Source organism: Manis javanica, chromosome 5 (assembly GCF_040802235.1).
Source record: "Manis javanica isolate MJ-LG chromosome 5, MJ_LKY, whole genome shotgun sequence".
In the NCBI taxonomy this organism is placed as follows: Eukaryota; Metazoa; Chordata; class Mammalia; order Pholidota; family Manidae; genus Manis; species Manis javanica.
In genome coordinates, this window is record NC_133160.1 from 28,419,453 (window position 1) to 28,440,154 (window position 20,702).

The following is a 20,702-nucleotide window of genomic DNA, read 5'->3' on the forward strand; positions in this document are numbered from 1 at the left end:
TCAGACCAGGTTCTATGGCTTCCACTGACCTTTAGTTTGGGACATTTTACAGCCTCTCTCTGGGTGCCCCTCTGATTTGAAAGTAGTGGGCTCTGGAATACCAGCCCCTCTCCATCACCACACACAGTAGTCAACAGGGGAGAGCGCACTGCCCCAGGAGACAGAAGCCAGCCCACCTGGAATCTCCCCATTCAGCTAGAGGATTGAGAATTCTCAAGCTGCTTAAGCCCTGCTTCCAGCATCACCCAGACTTGCCCAAGCATCTACTGCATGTGATAAAGTCTTCGCCAGTTCTTTCCCAAGTCCCTTCCCACTCCCCATGTGCATGGTACTTGGTGGCACAGCTCCATGGGCTGTCATTCTCATCAAGTTTGCCAGGACATGCCTGGAATGACATCCAAAACTATCCCAGCCAGATGGTCTGGGGCTGTCTGCTTGGTCTTCTGCTTCAGCCACCAGCAGCCTTGGACTGACCCACGACTCCCAGTACTACCCACACTGCAGTGTGTGGCTATGAGCCCCCAGCCTTGAGAGACAGAATACATTTTCTGGCATTTGCTCAAGCCCTCCATGGAGCCCATGGGCCTCATCAGTTAGCAGCAAGCATTATCCTAAAGGAGCTGCTGATCTATGAGGCTGTGGACATTTACAACAGCTGTTGGAGCCATCACTGTAATCAAGGGGTAGGGGTGTGCTTGAATTCATAGGAATGTAATTGTGAGAATAACTTTTTGTAATAAAGCTAGCCATATAAAGTTCTGATATGTAAGCCAAAGGCAGCCTTCTCAGGCTATTGGTTTCTTCCCAGAAATACCCACTCCACCCAGTTGGACAACACTTAAATCACAGCCTTAGTGGTCTTTAGAAGAAAGAAGCAGTGAATTAGGTTCAGTTGAAGATATAGGAAGGGAGATCCAGAGGTACCCTGGGTAAGCAGGGATTGGAAAACATAAAGATCTGAGGATGTAGGAGTCTGAGCCTTTCTTTAAATTTGGCTGGAAGAGGAAATAGAGGAGTCTTCCAGGACCCAGGCTGGAAATGTCAAGGACTTGCATTAAGCTGGAAGAGAACAAAGTGCCCAGGGGTTGGGGGTGGCAGGGTGGTAATTGGTAAGGGGAGCATATTTATGTGGGAAGTTAGTGTGTGTTGTGTGAGCTGTGATTCTGGACAGAAAGGCCTTATAACAGGAGCCTACATGCACCTCCACACTTCATTCCTGACCACTTGCCCCAGCTCTGCTATGAATCCTGATCTTTGGCTCTAACCTTGGTACCCAGGGGCCATCAATATCTCTTAGCATCTCAGATATCAGGGGCTTTCAGCAGGAGTCCTGACCTATTCCATCTCTTACTCATCCCTCCTCTTTGGGGGTACCTCCCAATATTTGGTTTTGTTGGGTGTTCTGGTTTTGCTGTTATTTTTACCTAGTCTGTCCCTGTCACCTCCATCCCTGAGAAAGGGTCTCCAGAATGCCAACCTCCCACCCCACAAAAAAGGCAAGTGCTGACCCAGGACCCCATAGTTCCCAGCCTGCCCCCAGACCCTGCTCTGTGCTGGTCTCCCCAGGACCTTCACAGCCCCCAGTGAGGTCTGAGCTTGATGCCCCGGTCAGCAGCCCATGTGGGACCACTGCCCATGCCAGGGCCCAACCGAGCTGCTCACTCTGGTGCTGTCTCCCTGTTGTGTCTCCCATCACCTTCCCTGTTGCACCTGCCCCTCCCTGCCCCGCCCCGGAGTCATGCCCTCTAGCCCCCCGCTGGCTGCTGCCTCCTCCATGTCCCTCCCGGCCGCTGCCCCCACCACCAGCGTCTTCTCCTTCTCGCCTGTCAACATGATCTCCGCTGTCAAACAGAGGAGCGCCTTTGCCCCCGTGCTGCGCCCACCCAGCTCCCCACCCCAGGCCTGCCCCAGAGCCCATGGAGAGGGGCTTCCAGGTGAGTGGCCCATGCTCCCCACTACGGCCTGGTGGAGCAGCTAGGTGCAAAGGTCTTACTCCATCCACATCTCACCAGAGCCTCATGCTGTTGACCAGTTCTCCCTGGAGGGTACAGAACAGAGAGCCCTGCAGGGGTCCAAGGAGATCCATCTGGATCCTGCTTCCTGGGCCTCCTAGCTTGGGTGGTCACCACTCTGGATACTGTCAAGTGGCCACTTGGCCAAAGACAAGACTCAAGTCCCAGTTGGAGAAGGTCTGGAAACCATTCCAAGGCCCCACCCCTGTCCACTTAAACCCAGAGATTCAACACTCAGAGCTGAAGGAACCCCCCTGTATGCCTTTGACCTCTGCCTCCCTGTGTCCACTGGATGCCAGCACACACCACTGTAAGAGACTGGGTGGGTCACTTGCTGGCTGGAAGGGGACTGACCTTAAATAAGGTTTAGGCCAGCTTCCCCTACCCGCTATTTTACAAATAGGGAACTGAGACCATATCACCCCTCTATGTGCCATTAGTGAAGTGATTGTCATTTGCCATTTATCACTCTCCTTCAACTCAACATCCAACTTAACAAAGCCCCTGACTATCTGCAGTGCTGGCCCAGTCCAGAGCTAGGGTGGCTGACTACCTTTTGGAATCTTGAAGGTGCTATATACCCTACATGCTGTCCCCAGCCGAGACAGGAACAGCCAGGTAGGGTCCCCAGTCTACACATGGCTTATGGCTCCTCTCCTTGGTTACCACAGACCAGCCTTTTGAGGATTCCGACAAGTTCCACTCTCCAGCCCGGGGGCTTCAGGGCTTGGCCTACTCCTAATTACGGTAGGTCTCTGGATGGGTCTTGCTTCCTCCCCCAGGCCCTGGATGGGCTCTCTCTCCAAAAGACCTTAGCAAGGATAGGGAACTAGGGTCAAATCGCCCTCTCCAGGGCCCATCAAGACAGCTGTTGGGGCCACATCGCTCACTCCAGTGGCGCACGCTGAACAAGTGGATAAAAATGGCTTCCTGTTCCCTTGCAGCCTCCTCCAGAACCTTCTCTCCCTCTTCCGACCAGGTGTGCAGGTGTTGCCCCCAGATGGAGGTTCTTCTGGAATTCACACCCACGCCCTGGATGGCAGCACAGACAGATGCAGGGCCAAGGCTGTGGGCAGACCTCAACCCAGGGCCTGATAAGGGAGAGGCCTTTCTCCCTGTGTTCAAGGCCCCCCGCTTCACTGGCTTATCTCACCTCCCTTTCTTGGGGCTGGTCAGAAGCCTCAGCACTGTGCCGATGCTCTTGGCGGGAGAGCATCCAACGGAGGCACTGAGATGCTGGGCCTCACTCACTGGGTCAGTTCCTCTAGAAGAGATGGACTTTGTGCAGACCAGGGGCATCGGGTGACAGGAGCACAGGATGGGGACCATGGGGAAAAGGACAGCTCAGGGAGAGGTGGCCTGGGAAGGCCCTGTTTGTGTCTGACTCATCTTAATCCGCCCAGCATCTCAACTTCTCTCCAGCTCAAGGGGTGGTGCCCAGCAGCCTCAGGAGGCCTGCCCAGGCTCCCATGGAGCTGCCATCAGCTGCTTGACCCCGTGGCTGCCCCATGCCCTTTGAGGCCTGCACACTCATGCTTGCTACATCATGAATCTCAGTGGGAGCTTTGGGCATGGAGGATGCAGAAAAGGGGGTCTTACCCCCAGTGGATGTCTCATGAACTCTGGCCCCACCCCTACATGACTCTGGCTGGCTCCATAGAACCATGGAATAGGCCCAGTTGCCATTGGCCTCATATTCTGCTCTACTGAGGTTGAAGAAACAACAATAAATAGATGCAGGTGGCCACCTGGCCTCTCTTGCCTGCTTCCTTGGTGTGGGTCTGCTTTTCTCAGTGGGTGGTGTAGCATTTGTGGGGCCTCTCCAAAACATGCCCTTGTGCAACCTTCTTTCACTTTGTGCTTATTCAACAGCCCTAGAGTTCAACTGAGCAAGTATTCCCTGCCCCATGGCCACCCTCAGGTACTGTTGGAGGGCAGGTTGGGGGGTGGGGTTGGGGGAGCAGGCAGGCTAGCAGGCCTGAGGACCCAGGATATGGGCTCAGCCCCAAGAACTCTGACTGGGAGTACAGTTTGGCCACTTAGGACTCAGTCCCCCAGCTGTCTGACCAGGACTAAGGTGGGGTTGTCAGAGGATTTTCTGGAAACCAGATAGAGCAAGCTAAACAACACCCAGATGTACAGAGGCTCAAAATTGAGATTGTTCTGGAACAGAGGCTGCACAGCCTCACCTGCGCTGGGCAGAGCAGCTTTGGCTCCGGAGGCTGCCCATCTGAATGAGTCCCAACTCACACCCCTCCTCTTCTGCCTGAGCACCTTCTGGCTCTCCTGTCTCAGAGTTTGGGAAGAATGGTAATAAAGAGGCAATATTCCTGTGCTTATTTCCCCCTTCCTGGGATGAATCCCTGTCATCCCCCTGAGGTGTGTCCCCTACATCCCAAAGGTCTAGCCATCTGGCCCTGGAAGCTACTTCTTTGACCCACTGTCCAGGGAGCCCAGTGTCCAGCCCCAGGCCTCAGGCTTTCCTCTCCTGGTAACACCTCTTGACTCTGGCCTCTGGAAACGGGGTACTTCCCCAGTCCATGTGCCCGTGCCCGTAGCCCTGTGGAGAAATACACTTGCCAGGGTAGTTGGGCTGGTTCTGTTCTTCAGAGGCCTCTAATTCCTTCTTTTGTGTTCTTGGCCAATACCTGGATTCATCTCACTCAGGACCCCTGACGGGTAATCTTCTGGTCATGCTTCCATATTCTCCATGTTCACCCGGCCCCCTGCTCAGTTCCTGCGTCCAGCCTTTTCAATAAATGGCATTCAGCCAATATTCATATGAAGAATTAAAGTTGACCTCTACCTCACAGCATACACAAAAATCAATTCCATGTAGATTGTAAAAGCTAAAACAATAAAGCTTTGTTTTGTTCCTGATCTCAGAAGGCAAACTTAACATTTCACTGTTAGGTATCATGTTTGGTTTTATAGACATCATCCTATTCCTAATTTTCTTCTAAAAATTTGAAATTATGAATAGATGCCAAATCTTAAAGAATGCTTTTCTGCATATATTGATATAGTCATATGACTTTCTCCATTATTTTGTTAGTATGCTGAATTACATTCATTATATGTCAATGTTAAACCATTGCATTAATTGTCTAATGTGTTCAATGATAAACCCTTGTATGTCCTTTTCCCAGGATATACTGTTTTTAACTTGCAGCCCATTCTTTCTCTCTTTCCTTCTCTCTTTGTACTACTCTCCTAGAAGGCACCCATTGGCCCTCACCTTCCCCACTTCTCCTGAAGAAGCCAGGCTTCTAGAAAACCATGCAGAGATCTGCAGACCACCTCAGTACTTCACGCTGCCATGCGACCTGGGAGGAGGGGAGGGAGGAACAAGAACAAACAAATTAGTCTCCAAGTCATTCTACCTCAGTTAATAACCTTGTCTCCCAGCTAGAGTGTTAGTTCTGGGTCCCCTCTGTTGGTGTTCAGAAAAGTCTTTGTGAGCCAGAAACTCCTGCCACCACTCACTTCCCAAAGCCTTGGCAGGAGAACACGGAGTGGCAGCCCCTGGGGGAGGGGAGGGCTTAGAGCTGCAGGGATGGCCCGGGGGTCGCTGGGAGGGCTCTGAGTGCACAGACAGCCCTACTGGAGACAGGCTGGAAAAGACCTCATGACTCTTAATGGTGTAGAAGAGGCTTTCCAGAAGGGTAGTAACAGAAATAAGTATTTTTCACACATTCCTGTAGGCTATTTTATTCCTTGAGAGAGGAGCCAAGTGTTTAAAAGGGGAAGGAAAAACGTCATCAAGGAACAAGTCTGTTGATCCTTGGGGCCCAGCATCCCGGCATCTTGGTTCTCCAAAGCCTTTCCTCCCTGACTGCTGGCCAGCCCGGGAGTGGAGGCTGCTCCTAATGCACCCTTGGCTGTGCAGTGGACCCAAAAGTTAGGCTGCCAGAGCCCCTGGGCTGAGCTGGGCAAGCTGCTGGGCTGCTGAGTTAGGGGAGGTGTGGTTGTCTTACCATGGCAGGGTGGTAAAGGGCCGTCACCTGGCAGTGTGGCCAAGGGCCACTCCATAGTTGGGCAGCCATCCATGAGTCCAGGAAAGCCCTCTCTCTGGCCTGGGTCCATCCCTGCTGCCTCTCGGGGTTCCACCCACCTGAGAACTGGCCCCCCTCCACACATCTGCCCACTCACCCAGAGTTTGAGTCTACCTTCTGGTGGGTGGAGAAGGGTCTGGCCACTTTCAGGCTGGTATGGACTCAAGCCCAGCCAGCTTTGGCTTCTGTGGTAAAAGCTGGTTTGTCCGGGCTGCTCCCTAGGCCCTTCTTGGAGCTGGGCCTAGAGACCAACTTGCCAAGACAAATTGTGGCTGCCCGGTGGAATGTGGTGGAGTGGCTGCTAAGCAGGCCCAAACCTGTCAGGCCTGTCAATAGTGCTCCTGCCAGTTCCATGGCACAAAGCCCTACAGGGTCGCCAGGGTGAGGCCGGGTCAAAAGCAGGCATCAAGAGACAGCAGGGTACCCCCCTGTGCCCTTTGTTGAGTAAGATATGGGTATCCCTTCTCAGGGTCTCACCTGAAAACCAAAAATCCATAATCAAGCCTCAACGTTGACAGAATTCCTCCAAACCCACTTCCTCAGGGCAGCAGCTCAGTAGCAGGAGTGGGGGAGGTGGGACTGCAGGGAAATATGGGTACCTGTGTCTGTGTGCAGTGGGGGCTGCCAGGGCAGGAGAAAGAGCCCAGCAAGGTCTCCACTTCCCTTAACAGCCCAGTATGAGGGGGCTACATTGCCACTGGATCCCCCATTTATTCAGCACTTGCCAGAAGCACATTCTCATAGGTGGGATTCCCTAGAACAGAGCCTGAAAGGGGGATTTAGGTGCATAACAAAGTGCTTTCTGGAAGCAAAAAGGTGAGGAAGGCAGGACAGGGCAGGGGCAAGAGCTAAGCAACTGCAAGCATGGTCTCAGCAGGAGTCCAGCTTGATTCCTTGGGGAGCTCTAGCGCATAGATGGCACCTCAGTTGGACCTTTTAATAGCAAGGAGATGGTTATACCACTGTGCCAGTCAGTCACTGGCTGCAGGATGCTAGGGTGGGGTGGAGCAAGGAACGCTGAGTGGAGCAGCTCCCATCTGGCCAGGAGCAGTACTTGGGGCAAGGGCGCAGCTGTGAGCTGTTCGCAGCCAACACTCCCCACAGTTAGGGGATGGGTGCACTGGCTGGTAAGGAGGACCTAGGTGGGCCACTAAGGCCCCCAAAATACCCATCTCCCGGGCGCCTTGAGAACAGGCTAGGCCTTCCTTTCTGGCACTGTTACTTCTTGAGTGTCAAGGATTTCCCTTCTGTTTCAAGCAGGGCTTACAGGGAGTATCCTGGGCTGAGGACAAAGGGTGGGGATCAGAAGCTCAGCAGAGCTCTGCAGGGTCTGGCGGCCACAGAGCCAGTGGAACCGTGGACTCAAGTGCTCACTTCTTGGATGATGGGTAGTGTCTACACTGGCTCTGCTGACCCTTGAATGATCACCAGTAGTGTCTACACTGGCTCTGCTGACCCAGAGCTCCCCAGTCCTTGCCACAGCTGTCTCTGAAAGCTGACCCTCCCTCTTGGGCCTGTCCTTCTCCCCCTCCCCACTCCAGGCTGGGCCCTGTTTCCCTTCTCCTCTGCCTTCCAGATCAGGTGACCCTCTGCCAGGTCCCCTAGGTAGGGGGGAAGGGTGGCAGTCTTGCCGATCTGGTCCCTCTTGTCTCTTTCCAAGATATCTTGGCATCAGCTCCTGCTTCCCTTGAGTCTTCCCTTTTGATACTCAAGAGCCAATTTCCAAAAAACAAACAACACTGAGCCTGCTCTGTCCCGCCCTCTGAATTGCTGAGTGAGCAGTCCTAATTCCTCGGGCAGTGGATCCTACTGACTGACTGGGGGAGGGTCACTAAATGAGAAAAGACAGGAGGAAAGTTCAGAGGGATGGGGTGCAGCATCCAGAGGGTAAAGAGAGCAGTAGGCTGAGGGGGAGCCTGCGAAGGAGGCATTCAACAGGGAGCTGACAGAGGGAGTTAGGAAAAAATAAAGGACACAAACAGAAAGCACTTTATGCGTCAAAACAAACAAGAGCGGCAGACACCCCCACTTCTGAGAAGCTGAAAGCAGATGTGCTTTTCCCTATTCTTTCTGCTAAGTAGAGCTGAAAGCCCTGGACATTATACATAAAACAAACATTAAAAGACTCTGAACAGTAAAGAAAAGGAGGCAGATTATCTGGAGACCTCAATATCTGAGGAAACACATGGCAGTGAGTTCCCTGGGTCTGCTTTTTACCCCGTAGATCCCAGATCTGGAACTGAAGGAGCTGGCAACCCAGAAATGCCAATGGGTGCCAACAACAGGCCCCACCAAAACCCACCCTCTAGCCAAGGAGCAATCTGGTAAGACAAACTGTTAGACAAAAAAGTTTCTACTACAGCCAAACCCCACAGAACAAACTGGGTCCCCACCGACACCAACACCCACACACTAGCAAAGCCCAGTGGGGAGCCTAAACTGCCAGCCTCTCGAGGCTGCCCTGAGGTACCCAACATCCCCAGCCCCCCAAGTGCTGTCAGAGGAGGCCAAGCAGCCCAGTGGATCCCCACTGCTGAATTTCCCATGTAGGGAGCAGCCACTGACTCCCACAGCAAGCAGCCTGCACCTTAGCATGCCTCATGCTGTTCTAACCAGCCCCCCTCTTGGCTGGAAGCCCCAGGAGGTTGGGTGGACACTGACTACCCTCCACCCCTTGCACCCTTGCCCTGAGCAGGCACCCACAGAATGTTGAGAGCACAGTGATGGCACCTGCTACAGAAGTCAATGGATTAACAAAATGAGTGCTCTGCTCAAGAACCCACATGGGATCCTCTTTCCACACTATTTCTCCCAAAGTCAACTGATGAGACTGCAAGTGTGTGCAGAATAGGATCAGGGAGGAGGGGAAAGCTGGGGCCCAGCCCAGGGGGAGGACCTGGGACCTAGAGACCACAGGAAGATGAGCTGAGGTGCCAAGTAGCTTTAATGAGCTGGAGCACCTCTTCCCTCACTTGGTTCCTGCCTCCCACTCTCAACGCACCATCCCCCATTCAGTTCTGGACAGGTCCAGCCTGCCCAAGCCTCTGGGACTCTTCAGCTGGAGGTGTTAGTTCTTCTGTCCCCTCAGCCGCTCCAGCCGCCTCCGAAGGTCTGGGGGCAGCTTGGCCCCAGCTGCCAGCAGCTCTCGGAGTCTCTGTTTGGGAGTCTTGGTGAGGCGGAAATTGCAGGGCACAGGGCCCTCTTCAAAGGTGACCCGGCAGCTCCGCGTTGCTGTGTTGTAGCCCTCAGCACTAGCGGTCACCAGATAGTCCCCGGGGGTCAGCAGGCGCCAGTAATCCCCAGCCCATGCTGAGCAGAGTGAAGGACAAGATCAGGGTCCAGCAATCTTCAGCTCCTGACCAAGCCTAAAGGCCTCCTGTACCTCCATCCCACCCCCCACCACACACACCTGTTGTCACATCATGGTTAATCCCATCCACGGCAATGACAGCATCCGCAATCCCAAGCTCTGTATCCTTGTCCCGCACAACCCCTGAAATGCCCATGCGCACCTGTGTGGGAAAAGGTTCTCAAAAGCCTTTCCCCTTCAGCACGAGGGTGTGACCTGCAGTTCCCCTGCTGGCTCTGACCCCCTGACAATACTCTGGTAAAAGTATCTCCTGGTTGATACACTGCATCTGGACTATAAATACTTACATATTTTTATAAATATAAAAACTGCACCCTATAGATACTTGGCAGAAAGGCACATCTTTAGGATTCCCCCGGTTGTGTGACCCTTGTTATTGGGCTTGTCATTTTAGAACCCTTGGAGACTATACCTATGGAGCCACTACAAGGCACATAAATTCCTGTGGAACATGAAGCGGCTATGCCAGGGCACCTCCTGCACTGGCATAATTAAGTTTTTTAAGAACATTTTTTAAGAACAGCTCTCCTGCACATGAGTTGGATGGCCCCACGGATCACTGCCCAGATGGCTATGGGGTCTACTCTTAGCTAACAATGTCTGCACCACCCTGCTGGCACGTGCATCCCATCCTATATCCCTGAGGCAGTCTGATGCCATTGTGCCCCATGGCATCTGTGCACTGGCATGTTCATTGGGACCTCAGGTGACACCCCTCATGGGAGCTGCAACCTACATGGACTAGACCAGTCAGGAGTGCCTCAGGCAGGCTGGGGCTAGGGGACTCGGTTCCAACCTGTTCTAGGTAGGTGAGGAGGGCATCTTTATTGTTCTCCCATTCCTGGGGCAGCTCATTCTCATGAGGGAACTTGTCACAGGAAAGCTCCACAGTGACCTCAAAGCAGTTGGTGTGTAGGTAGCTGAAGTCATTCATGCCTGGGGGTACCACAGACACTGGTGCCTAAGGGGCTGGTGGGATGGGAGCCTCACCCTCCTGGCACCCTCCTCTAGGAGATTCTTCCCGGTGGGAATGGACATCACCACTGTGACAGCACACTTATTGGGGCAGGGTTTGGGGACAGGGCCAACTCCACCCTTGGACACATACTCCCAGGGACTGTGTGCCAGTCAGCCCCATTGATGACATTTCCATGCAAGGAGAAGTCCTGGCTGTGGCAGGGTCGGCGATCTGGATCCTGCATGGCCCGATTAGTGCCAGCATAGACAGTGCTGAGCCAGCGGAACACGGCATCATCTGGCGTGGGCGTGAGTTCTCGGGCAGCCCATGGGGTCCGAGTCATGTCGAATGGGTAGGACACCACAAGTTCACCCCCATGGAGGTTGGCACTCAGCACAAAGGGGATCCGCTTCATCCACTCAATCACTGCCCGAGTTTCAGGAGCCACCTGGACAGGGGCAGGTCAGGAGGGGCAGGAGACAGAGACAAGGGCCCCCAGAGTGGCCCTCCACCGCTATCCCCAGAATAGAATACTCACAGTGGCATTGGGCAGAGTGTAATAAGTGGGCAGTGGCAGGTGATGGTTGGGGACACTGTCAGGTACCAGCCCATCATCCTCAGCTTCCCACAGTGGTGTGTTGAGATCAGCAAAATTATGGTTAAGGTCAATGCCCTGCTGGTTCCAGCGGCCCTCTGCCCAGCCCACCAGCTCCGAGCCCTGCCAGGGAAGGGGCTTGTTCAACCCAAGCAGGCTCAGGGCACCAGGGCAGAGGGAGCAGGTGGCATTCGTGCCAAGAGGCCTACCCGGCGGAAGGCAGTCTCATAACCATCAGGGTTCATGGAGGGCAGCAGGTGAATGCGCGTCTCGGTGAGCAGCCGGGTCACCCGCGGGTCCCCTCGCAGGAACTCATGGCACAGGAACTGCATCAGGAGCAGGAGCAACTCCCGCCCCAGGGCCTCATTCCCATGCATGCCGGCCACGTAGCGCACCTCAGGCTCTCCTGGGAACACAGGGGCTCAAAGCTGGCTCTTGCCCACCACCTTTCCCTGTGCCTACCTCTCCCTACCACCGGCCTGTACCCAGCTCATGCTCCCCGGGCTGGTCTGACATTTCCATCACATAGAGCTTCAGGCCCTGGTGGCTCTTCCCGATGCTGTAGACGCGGGTGATGTTGGGGCACTGCTCGTTCACATGCTTCATCAGCTGTGGGCCAGGGTAGAGCAAGGCATGGGGCACGGGCGGATCAGACCCAGGGGTTAGACCATACATGGCTGTGGAAGGACTTAGAAAAGCCAGTGGTGGCCCACACAGGGCACGGTACAGGAGGAAAGCAGCAGATCTGAACGGTCAAAACGGGGGAAGCGTCGTAACAAGGGAAATTGGGGCAGAGTTTAGGGAGTCAGCAGGACAGAAAGGTGAGAAAGCAGAGGCGGTGGGGACATGATGGCAGTCCAGCAGGTTGTGCCCTGGTGGGAAGGGGAACTGAGATAGGCGACTCCCCTTTCCTGGGTCATGGGGGTTATGTCTGACCTTCCTCATGGCCTTATAATTGTGATGCCGGAAGTCCAGAGGGTCGGAGGACCCCACTGCAGGGGCCTCAGGGAACAGGCCATTAGGATCTGGTGGAGGGTGAGTTCATGGTGAGTGCACAGTGAAGGCTGTACCCTGCCCATCCAGCTGTTGTCATGTGCCTACCTGAGACAGGGCAAGCCAGGATCTCTGCCCGGAGGCAGGATGCCCCTCCCTGGAGCCAGGTCTGAGGCAGCAGGCGAATAAAGCGGGCCACCTGGGGCTCAGGTAGGAGGTTCAGCACTGGTGTCTCTGGGTCCGAATTGGCAGGGAATACCTGGAGGCATCAAGTCCTTTGGTGGGGCTGTTCAAACCCCACAAGCCTGGCCCAGGATCCAGAGAAGGAGCTCAAGCCTCCAAGATCACCATCACACCCAACCTGGGGGGTCTCAGCTGGAGACCTGCACTCTGTTCCAATCACAGACGTCCTGCCCACAGCCCCGGCCAGCTGGCAGTCCTAGGCAGACATGCTTTCTGGCTTGGTTACAGCTCATTGGACCAATAGAGCCACATGACTCAGGACCAGCCAATCTTAAAGCTGCCCAGGTCCCACGCTGTAGCCTGGTATAAAAAGGGGCCCATGGGATGGGAAAGCCAGAGCCGTGAGGACATGAGAAGTGATGCAAAGATCTGAAGCCCACTGCTGGGAAGGATGTTCCTGCAAGAAATTGGGGCACAAAGTGGCACCCACCCCATAGAGCACAGAGCAAGTATCGGGGAGGCTGCAGGCATGTTCCAAAGCAGCCTGGCTCCTAAGGCTGCCCGCTGGGTGCCACTCATCCTGACAACAATCCCTTGCTCCTGGGATGCCCAAGTGGGTATGTTTCTTGTTTCTAGAGGAGCCCCAGCCCAGGCCAGCCCAGCATCCTACAGTAGGCCAAGGGCCCACCTCCCATCATGGCGGGCCCCAGCCACCATGGGACCACTTACGGCATCCATCCCACTGCTGTGGTTCCTACTCCCCCACCAGGTCCAACTGTCATTGCTAAACTGGACCTTGTATGATGTTACCCAGTCGTACCTGGCAGGAGAGGTAGAGCGAGGTCATTGGTGGCCCCCAGTACTCCCACCCCAGCCCCTAAGTCTGCCCATGACTTCCTGGCCTGAGGATAGCTGGCCTCACCTCCAGACAGAGTTCCTGCCCTGTGTGATAATGCCCGAGAAGCGGGTGGGGTTCCTAGCATCCACCTGCAGCCACGGCTCAGTGTCCTGCTGCTCAGCACACCAGGCTCCATCATAGAGATCATCATCCTCCAGGCCTGACTGTGGGCATAGGACATGGGGATCAGGCCCAGGTGGGCAGTGTGGGAGAGGCAGGGACAAAGGTCCACGAGGTTGTCATGCTCTGGGCCAGGGTTGCTGACCTGGATGTTGAGCCGTCCTCGGTGTGGTCCAAGACCAAAGGACTGGCTGCTGGATGCCTCGAGCTGACTATCTGAAACTCGCAGGGACTCCAGGCCCAATGGAGGACAGTCTAGGGCAGGATCAGAGCAGAAAGCCAGGACCAGAGAGTGAGTGGTCACTGGTAGGTGGGGAGCTGAGCCTGTGTGCTGGGCAGGCTGGGGGCATGCCTGGGCCTGTGAGGCCAAGAGCTAAGTTAGTATGTGACCCAGGGACTACAAGTCTGGGCAAGGTCCCTGGAGGGGTGGTACCTGCTTCCTGCTCTTCAGGGAAGTCAAGGGCTCTTGGGCTCGTGGTCACTGGGGGCCTGGTGGTGACCAGGGGTCTGGGGCGAGTTAACTTCTTTCGCTTCTTCATAATGACCTTTTTCTTCTTGACGATGCGAATCTGGACATACCGTTCTGAGGTTCCTAGGAACCAGGGAGGCACAGCACCCGGGAAGGAAGAAGGGCAGATGCAGAAGTCTGGCAACTCAAGAACGCATGCAAGCCCACAGCAGCACCCCTCACCCCATGTATCTAAGGACCTTCGTGTGGACTTAAAGGGCTGCGCAGTCTGACCCCAGCTGCCTCTCTAGCCACTTCTTGGCTCCTTCTCCTTCCTGTAGACATGACTACGTGCATAGGCAGTCTGACCTCTGACCCACTGGGATGGAGAGCTACACCCAGCCCCTAGGAACTATTTGGTTACTCCGAAGAGCTGAGTTTGGTTCTTTACCTCTAGGCCTTTGTTCTGGCTGTCCACCCTGTCATGCCGCCACCACCACCTGATTTCATTGCCTAATTCCCATTCTTCCTTCACTTCTCAGCCCAGATGCCCTTTGAGGAACCTGCCTTAGCTCCACAATCAGTCTCATGCTCCAAAGTCACTATGCCACTTCCATCATTGCATCTGCCCTCTGGGCAAAGATGTCCTATTCTCAAACCCATGTCCACCTGGGTGCTCAGACTTTCCAGGGCTGGACCTGTTTGCCACTTGCCCTGAAGCACAGGGCAGGTGCCATTAATTCCCCCACCCATCCAAGCTCCACAGGAACATACTGTACATTTTCAAGTATAGTGTCTCGTGCCTTTGCACATCTGTTTCCTTCTTGGCTGCCCTCTCTTCAGCTCTTCCTGATCCAGATATTTACTCTTCAGGACCCAGTTCCACTCGCCTCCTCTGAGGAGCCCTCCTTGACGCATTCCCCTTGCCTTCCTCCTCTATAGTCGCACATCTAAAAAGGTGGTAAGTCAGGCAGCCTGCCTCTGCCCCTCCCCAGACAGGTGTTAACAGAGCGCTCTCCTTGCCTTTCTCTTGTTCTTTCCTTCCAGTCCCTGCCCTCAAGTTCTCTTCTGCAGTGTCCTGCTCTGTACTTTTTGGTCTTGGTGCCTTTGTCTACCCTCTCTCTCTCTTCCCTCCCCCTGGCTCCATTCTCAGTTTTCTCATCTGTGAAAAGGGAAGGTTTGGGGCTGGGAGAGAAAGCATCCCACTGGTTCCTGTCCCAAGACTGCTGACTTAGGCTGGGAACTGGGGCAGCTGAGTCAGCAGCCATTGCAGTGGGGGGCAGGGCAGCGGGGTAGGGAGTGAGTGTGTGAGTGTGTGAGTGACTGAGTGAGAGTGTGTCTGTGTGTGTGTGTACGTGTTGGGGAAGGGTCATCACACAGGAGACCGGGGAGTAGGGTAACCGACTTGCCCGAGAAGTGGGCCCTCGACTCTGGAGCTCACCGTTATCTTTCCCCGCGGGCGGCTGTGCCGGACTGCTACGCGGGGCCGGGGTCGAGCCCGGGGCTTCGGTGGTCGCGGGCGGCGCAAGACCCAGCACGGAGGTGCCGGGCGCCCCCAGACCCACACCGACGGCAGGTGCGAAGGCGGCCAAGACGAGCAGGAGCCCCCACATGGCGGGGTCCGGAGTGCTGACGCGCGGGGCGCTGGGCGGTCGGTGGGTTCTTCTCTTCCTGCCGGCTGCTCCGGAGCCCCCCGCCCCTTCCTGCCGCCGCCGCACGCCCCCTGCAGCCTCGGCCCGCCCACAGCCCGCTGGTTGGCCTCGGACCCGGGAGGGGACGGAGGCAGGACCTGGGCGGAGCCGGCGGGGAGGACCCCCAAGGGGCCGCGAGGTGTGGCGAGGTCGCCCGAGGTCTCCGCACCCACCGGCCGTCCCGAGCTCACCAGCTTCACTCATGCGCTGCCCCTTAGAGTCTGCAAGCCCCTCGGCTCCCTCGATTTCACTTAGTCCTGAGGCGCCCATCCCACAGTGGGCAGCTACCATGCATCATGCCAAGAGCTTTACAAGTGGCCTCTCTATCAAACCTCATTTACAAACTGGTAAACTGATTCTCTGAGCATCTAACTTACTTGGCCAAGATAGAAAAATCGGGAATGTGGGGCAGGAAACCACTACCCGAGAAGGAAATTCTCCCAGAGCCGAAGGCCCCATGCCAACGTGGGTGGGGCAGAAAGAAGAGTGAGGGGAAACTGAGGCAGGGACGGGGAAGGGAGGGGAGGGCTGGTCCTCCAGGAATCCTTCTGGTGGACAACCCTGTGGGCCAGCCGGGGGCGGTGCTTCCCACCGCCACCACCCCCGCCCCGCCTCTCCTCTCTCCTCCGGTCCCTCCCCTCCGTACTCCTCTGCTCGCTCAGCTGCCACGTTCCGGGATTACATAATCCAAGGCGAGAAGCCGGAGCCCGTACCCAGCGGGGATGGGGCCGGGGTGGAGGGGCCAGGGTTTGGTGCGCGCACGTCCGGCCCTTCTCCCCGAGCCCGCCTCGCTTTCCTCCGGGAGAGGGCAATCCCGGGTCTCCGTTCGTGGGACCGCCCCAGACCCAGTGATCCCACAGCGCAGGACACTTCCCATCCCCGCTCTGAGGGCCCCTTTGATCCCTCACGCCAGGGTCGCCTCTCCCGAAGGAAGGAAACGTGTCCACTGTGCGCCTCTGATCGGTGCTTTGCCCATGCAAGGAGCCCGCCGTCCCCCAGCAAGAAGCAACGCCCAGTGGTGGCCAGGAATCCTCCGGAGTGCGAGGGTCCCTGCGCGATTTTTTTTTGCAGGGTCGATATTTGTGTAAACAATTTGGATCACCCCAAATCGGCACTGTCAGAACCATTCTGGCTGGACAGTCTCACCGGGCCATGCTCCTGGAACTGAGATCCACCACCAGCAAGAACCTCATAGACGCGGGTCCTAGAGCTCCTCAAGGCATGTGGTCCACCCAGGCCCTGTGGGCAGACAGCCCCTTTCAGGGGGTGTAACTTGTACAGGGCCCACGCGGGTTTTACTCCTGCATGAGGGGGCTTAGAAAATCTCAAGGACAGCGCACCAAAGCTGAGGGTCCCTGAAACTTGGGGCCAGGTCAGCGGCAAAAAGACAGTACTGCAGGCTGAGGCTTGTCAGGAGTGGGAGGCCAGAACAGGCTCCACTGGAGCTAGAAGCAGGTCTGAACAGGGCTGGAGGGCTGCTCAGTCTCCAGCCAAAGTCCAATCTGGCCACAACCAAGGCTGTTGACCCCTCAGAGAGGTATGATGGGGTCAAGGAGGCACCCATCTAGGACATCTCAGCCTCCTAAGGCTTCCCACCCCTTCTAAGCCATTCCCAAAAAACAGCCAAATTGTGTCAAGTTCCTCTTGACTTCAGCCCCAGTGGGCTCACCTTCAAGACCCATCATGACAAGGTTCTTCCCCATACACACCTTCCCCACCTCTTCTCCTTGTGCTCTCCTCCTGGCTCATCTCCCTCCAGACACACTGGCACTGGCATTCTAGCTATTCCTCCAATGCACCAGCCCCACCAGCCTCAGGGCCTTTGCACTGGTTCACCAAGTTTGCATCCTCATCATGCAGGCTGCCTTCCAATGTCACCTGCTCCCAAAGGCCTTCACTGACCATTCTAAGAAAAGTAAGCCCATCCTCTACACACACTCTACCTCTCACTCTATTTCATTATTATCTCTAAGGCACTCAACACTGCTTGAGATTATGTTTTATCTGTTATTTGTTCACTGTCTGGGTAACCACCCCCCAACCCCAGCAGGAGGTAAGCAACCCTCCAGAAGAGGCTTTTGCACCCAAATGTTCACAGTTGCACGTCAGGGTCCTTAGTCAGAGCTCAGAAAGTATGTGCACAATATACTCAGGGTTAGAGGGGACCAAGCAGGGCTGGAGGAAAGCTGACCCTCCACAACAGCGGCCACATTTTTCAAGAGAGGAAATAGCAGGCCACATACTGGGAGATCCACCCTTAAAGGGACTAGTGGGACAGGGCATGCTGATCACCCCCCTCCAGTCCCTCAGAGACTCGGATCTGTGGGATGATCAAACCTCTTGTGTCCCCTGCACCCCCTAATCCTTCTCCCCACCCCTATCCCCTTGCCTCTCTGCCCTGCTGCAACATTTAGGGCCCCTTCCTGCCCCTCTGCACCTTCCCACCTTTTATAATTTCATGTGCTCATACCCTCAGGTCCTTCGGCACTCCCAGCCCAGCTGCTACCTCAGGCTCTTACCACTTGGTTACCTGAGGCTGGAAAGGTGCCAAGCCAGGAAGCAGGTTCTGGAAGGAGCAGCTCTGTGGATGCAGTGGGTGGCAGGTTTGCACCTAGGCAATGCACAGCCAGACCTCTAGCCCAAGGAGCCAGCTGGAGGATTTTTCATGGCCTCACAAGAGAGAGAATATGTTGCAAAGCACAATTTTTTGAGCAGGACTGAACCATACTGGGTGGAGACACCTTCCCCCAAAGGATTTCAGCTTAAGGGATGAACTGGGAATCCCCTGCCAGCTTCCCGGTGTGGTTAGGTGGCTGGAAGCGAAGGGGACAGATGACTGTGCCACACCGGCTTTGTTTCACATTGCGCTTCTGTCGTTTATTTTGTTTGGGTATCCTTGGACAGTAATTTCACTTCTTTGAGCCCCAGTTTCCTCATCTTTAAAGTGGGAACAATAGTATCTTCTTCCCAGGGTTGCTGTGATGGTAAAGTGAGATAATATGTGATTCCAGGGGAGCCCTTAAATTAACCACATGAATAAAGGTGGAGAAAACAGTTTAAAAGAGTCCTTTTGCTCCCACATACATGATGGAATAAACAGTATCAGGAAAAGAAAGTAAGCTATGTGTCTGGCTGCACAAATAGAGCAATAGTGGAATATCCTGCCTCCTAATCTCTTGTGCCTGGTGCTGAGCAGGACTCACTCCCTAGTAGGTGCTGTCCCTATGAGCAGGTGAGCATTGATGGTGACTCCCCTGGCACCTAGATGCACAGGGAGGAACCTCTTGACACACCCATCCTCCCCTCACCACCACCTCCCCAAGCTGTCTTTCTTGGTACATCAGTGTCTTTGAGAGCCTTGCTCCTCAAAGTGTGGCCCAGAACCAACAGCACATGTCCCAGGGGAGCTTGTTAGAAATGAGGAATTCAGCCCCAGACCTACTGAATCAGAATCTGCATTTTAACAAGATCCCAGAGGATTCAACCCCAGGAGACTCATGTGCACATTAAAGGCTGAGAAGCACTAGATGGAGATTTAGAGCACCTCCATCCAAAATGCATGAGATTCATGACTTTCAAGTTTGCTGGTGTTTGATGCTGTCACTGGAAATTTTACCTCAAGCCACAAGAGTACATCCATATAACACCTAAAAATTGGTATTTCATTCATCCTGGAAGAGTATATCCCTGATGTCTGCATATAACCCTATATTGATTTCATTTTTTTAACTTAATCATTTTGATCAAAATACTAGTTTTAAAGGTCAGTCACATTTAGGCTTGTAATAGAAGACTCTTTTCTATGCTTCTCCATTACCAGATTAAACACTTTTAGTTCATTTTGCTATTTCTCCTTGTATCTACCTTTATGCTTCTATTGCTATTTCTTGATGTTTCTATGTTAGATGTTATTTGTGGATTTCCTGCTATGGAATTAAGAATTTTGCTTTCCTACAACCCTACCTCACAACAAACACATACGCAAATACAGAAACATACACTTTTCCTCCCTCCACCCTCCCAAAAGAGCAAAATCACTAGAGTCAATACTTAGTGCTTATAACCACTCAATATTATCGTTCAGCTTTCTGTGTTCCCTGGAGTTGGTAATTACTTTGTTTTATCATCTGCTTGGTTTTCTAGGCACCAGTTGCTAATTTAATCCCAAAACTTCCAACAGAACTGAACATTTATTTTTATGTCTAAAAACAGCAGATAGTCTATCCCATTTTCTTCTGGAAACATCCCTCCTGGAGTATCTATCTTTTAATTCTAGACCAGGTTGCTTCTTTCTTCACCTGGAAGCACAGCTGACACCAGGTCTTTTTCATCATCCTTCTGCTGTGTTTAGCCTCATTTTTTAAATTCCGTATGATCCTCTCTTAGTTTAATTCCTTGTTTTGCTGTAGCACATCCTCCAGTAGCTTCCTGAATGCATGCAAGGTCATATTTCTGAAAACTTGCATGGCTTAAAATGTCTTTATTCTACCTTCACAATTGATAATCATTGGATAAATACACATTTCTAGGTTAGGAATCATTTTCCTTCAGAATTTTGTGGGCATTGCTTTATTGCTCTGGGACAAGCCAGAGCAAGGGCAATCAAAGAATGGTCCCAAGGGCTGGTGGCACCGGGCTGTTAAGCCTGCATCTATCAAAGACGTCAAAGCCACCGGGCTTGAATCTTTGGACAGGGCCCCGTGGAGGCAGATATGCAGCCTAATTCTTGTTCTGGTTCCTCCTTTCCTAAGGGCTGTATGGTCACTACCTCCTCTTCCTCCACCCCTATCAGTTTTCCTTCAAACAATGATACATGGACAAGGATTAAGTTCTCTCAATTGTGATTTATTTCCACTCTTGCCTCTCAAGTCACTAAACAGTTGGGCTGAAACTCTTGTAACTGCCACCCATTTACAGACTAACAGTGGGGATACGCTTTCCAGGTGACCAATCCTTTCATTACATGTACACTTTCCTTAATTTCACTCTCTGAGGGTAACCTGAACATCCAGTTTGGGGATTACTGTTATAGCCCTCTTATATTCACATCCTCCACGGCATTTCTGGAATCCCAGTAAATGGAACACCTCCACAAAACAGCCCCCTTCCACCCCACCCCCACTTAGCAGGTCACATGGGAGACCAGCCCCAGAAGGTCTCAGGCTGCTTCCTAGCAGAGCCTATCTCTGCATTACAGGACTATAGTCCTGAAAAGTCCCCCACCAGGGCCCACAGGCATCACCCTACTCTGAGGGGAGAGAGCTGCGGACAGGAAGATTGAATGGCTTGCCCCTGGATACACAGCTCTGGGAACTCCGGGGGCAAAAAGAAAGCAGTCCTGCCTCCCTTCGTCAGCTGCCCATATAGTGATGGGGTTAG

The 20,702-nt window shown here is 54.0% G+C and overlaps 2 protein-coding genes and 2 long non-coding RNA genes across 12 annotated transcripts in view; 2 read left to right on the forward strand and 2 right to left on the reverse strand.

Annotated features, from left to right (window-relative positions):
* EBF4 (EBF family member 4) overlaps positions 1–3,778 on the forward strand; it is a 54,981-nt gene extending 51,203 nt beyond the window's left edge. For 2 of the 8 annotated variants that reach the window (XR_012131507.1, XR_012131508.1), the window contains 2 exons: positions 1,750–1,934; positions 2,684–2,750. Coding sequence is in view for 4 of the 8 variants with exons in the window: in XM_037017562.2 (XP_036873457.2) it covers positions 1,737–1,934; positions 2,684–2,754 (269 nt within the window). In the remaining 4 variants the exon portion in view is untranslated. Of the gene's footprint in view, positions 1–1,736; positions 1,935–2,683; positions 2,760–2,956 lie in introns of those variants that run through there. The other 6 variants (XR_005061163.2, XR_005061162.2, XM_037017562.2 and 3 more) reach the window with 6 other exon arrangements.
* Positions 3,779–5,005: 1,227 nt separating this feature from the next.
* Positions 5,006–6,302, reverse strand: LOC118972281 (uncharacterized). Its single transcript, XR_005061164.2, has 2 exons — positions 6,165–6,302; positions 5,006–5,338 (listed from the first exon to the last, which is right to left on the reverse strand). It is a non-coding gene; the product is annotated as an uncharacterized lncRNA (long non-coding RNA).
* Positions 6,303–8,996: 2,694 nt separating this feature from the next.
* CPXM1 (carboxypeptidase X, M14 family member 1) lies at positions 8,997–15,860 on the reverse strand. Of its 2 annotated transcripts, none has more exons than XM_017675186.3 (14): positions 15,074–15,852; positions 13,618–13,776; positions 13,330–13,439; positions 13,089–13,228; positions 12,896–12,986; positions 12,092–12,242; positions 11,927–12,015; positions 11,476–11,599; positions 11,200–11,396; positions 10,934–11,113; positions 10,546–10,843; positions 10,234–10,373; positions 9,477–9,579; positions 8,997–9,376 (listed from the first exon to the last, which is right to left on the reverse strand). In XM_017675186.3, exons 1-14 carry the CDS (start codon positions 15,612–15,614, stop codon positions 9,135–9,137), a joined length of 2,565 nt encoding a protein of 854 aa, XP_017530675.2. In that variant the 5' UTR covers positions 15,615–15,852; the 3' UTR covers positions 8,997–9,134. The 2 variants fall into 2 exon arrangements, with proteins under 2 accessions (XP_017530675.2, XP_073092941.1); XM_073236840.1 differs by having other exon boundaries at positions 9,240–9,376; positions 9,477–9,560; positions 15,074–15,860.
* LOC140849522 (uncharacterized) lies at positions 14,427–19,094 on the forward strand. Its single transcript, XR_012131509.1, has 3 exons — positions 14,427–14,593; positions 16,395–16,542; positions 17,800–19,094. It is a non-coding gene; the product is annotated as an uncharacterized lncRNA (long non-coding RNA).
* The last annotated feature ends 1,608 nt before the right edge of the window (positions 19,095–20,702 follow it).

What these genes read in the sequence shown, in the direction of transcription:
- CPXM1 (XM_017675186.3), bottom strand. Translation starts at nt 15,614, where the DNA reads ATGGTAGCTGCCCACTGTGGGATGGGCGCCTCAGGACTAAGTGAAATC. An exon ending in GCCCGCGGGGAAAGATAACG is followed by an intron (nt 13,777 to 15,073) that starts GTGAGCTCCAGA and finishes CCTGGTTCCTAG; the next exon opens with GAACCTCAGAACGGTATGTC. An exon ending in ACACTCTGCCCAATGCCACT is followed by an intron (nt 10,844 to 10,933) that starts GTGAGTATTCTA and finishes GCCCCTGTCCAG; the next exon opens with GTGGCTCCTGAAACTCGGGC.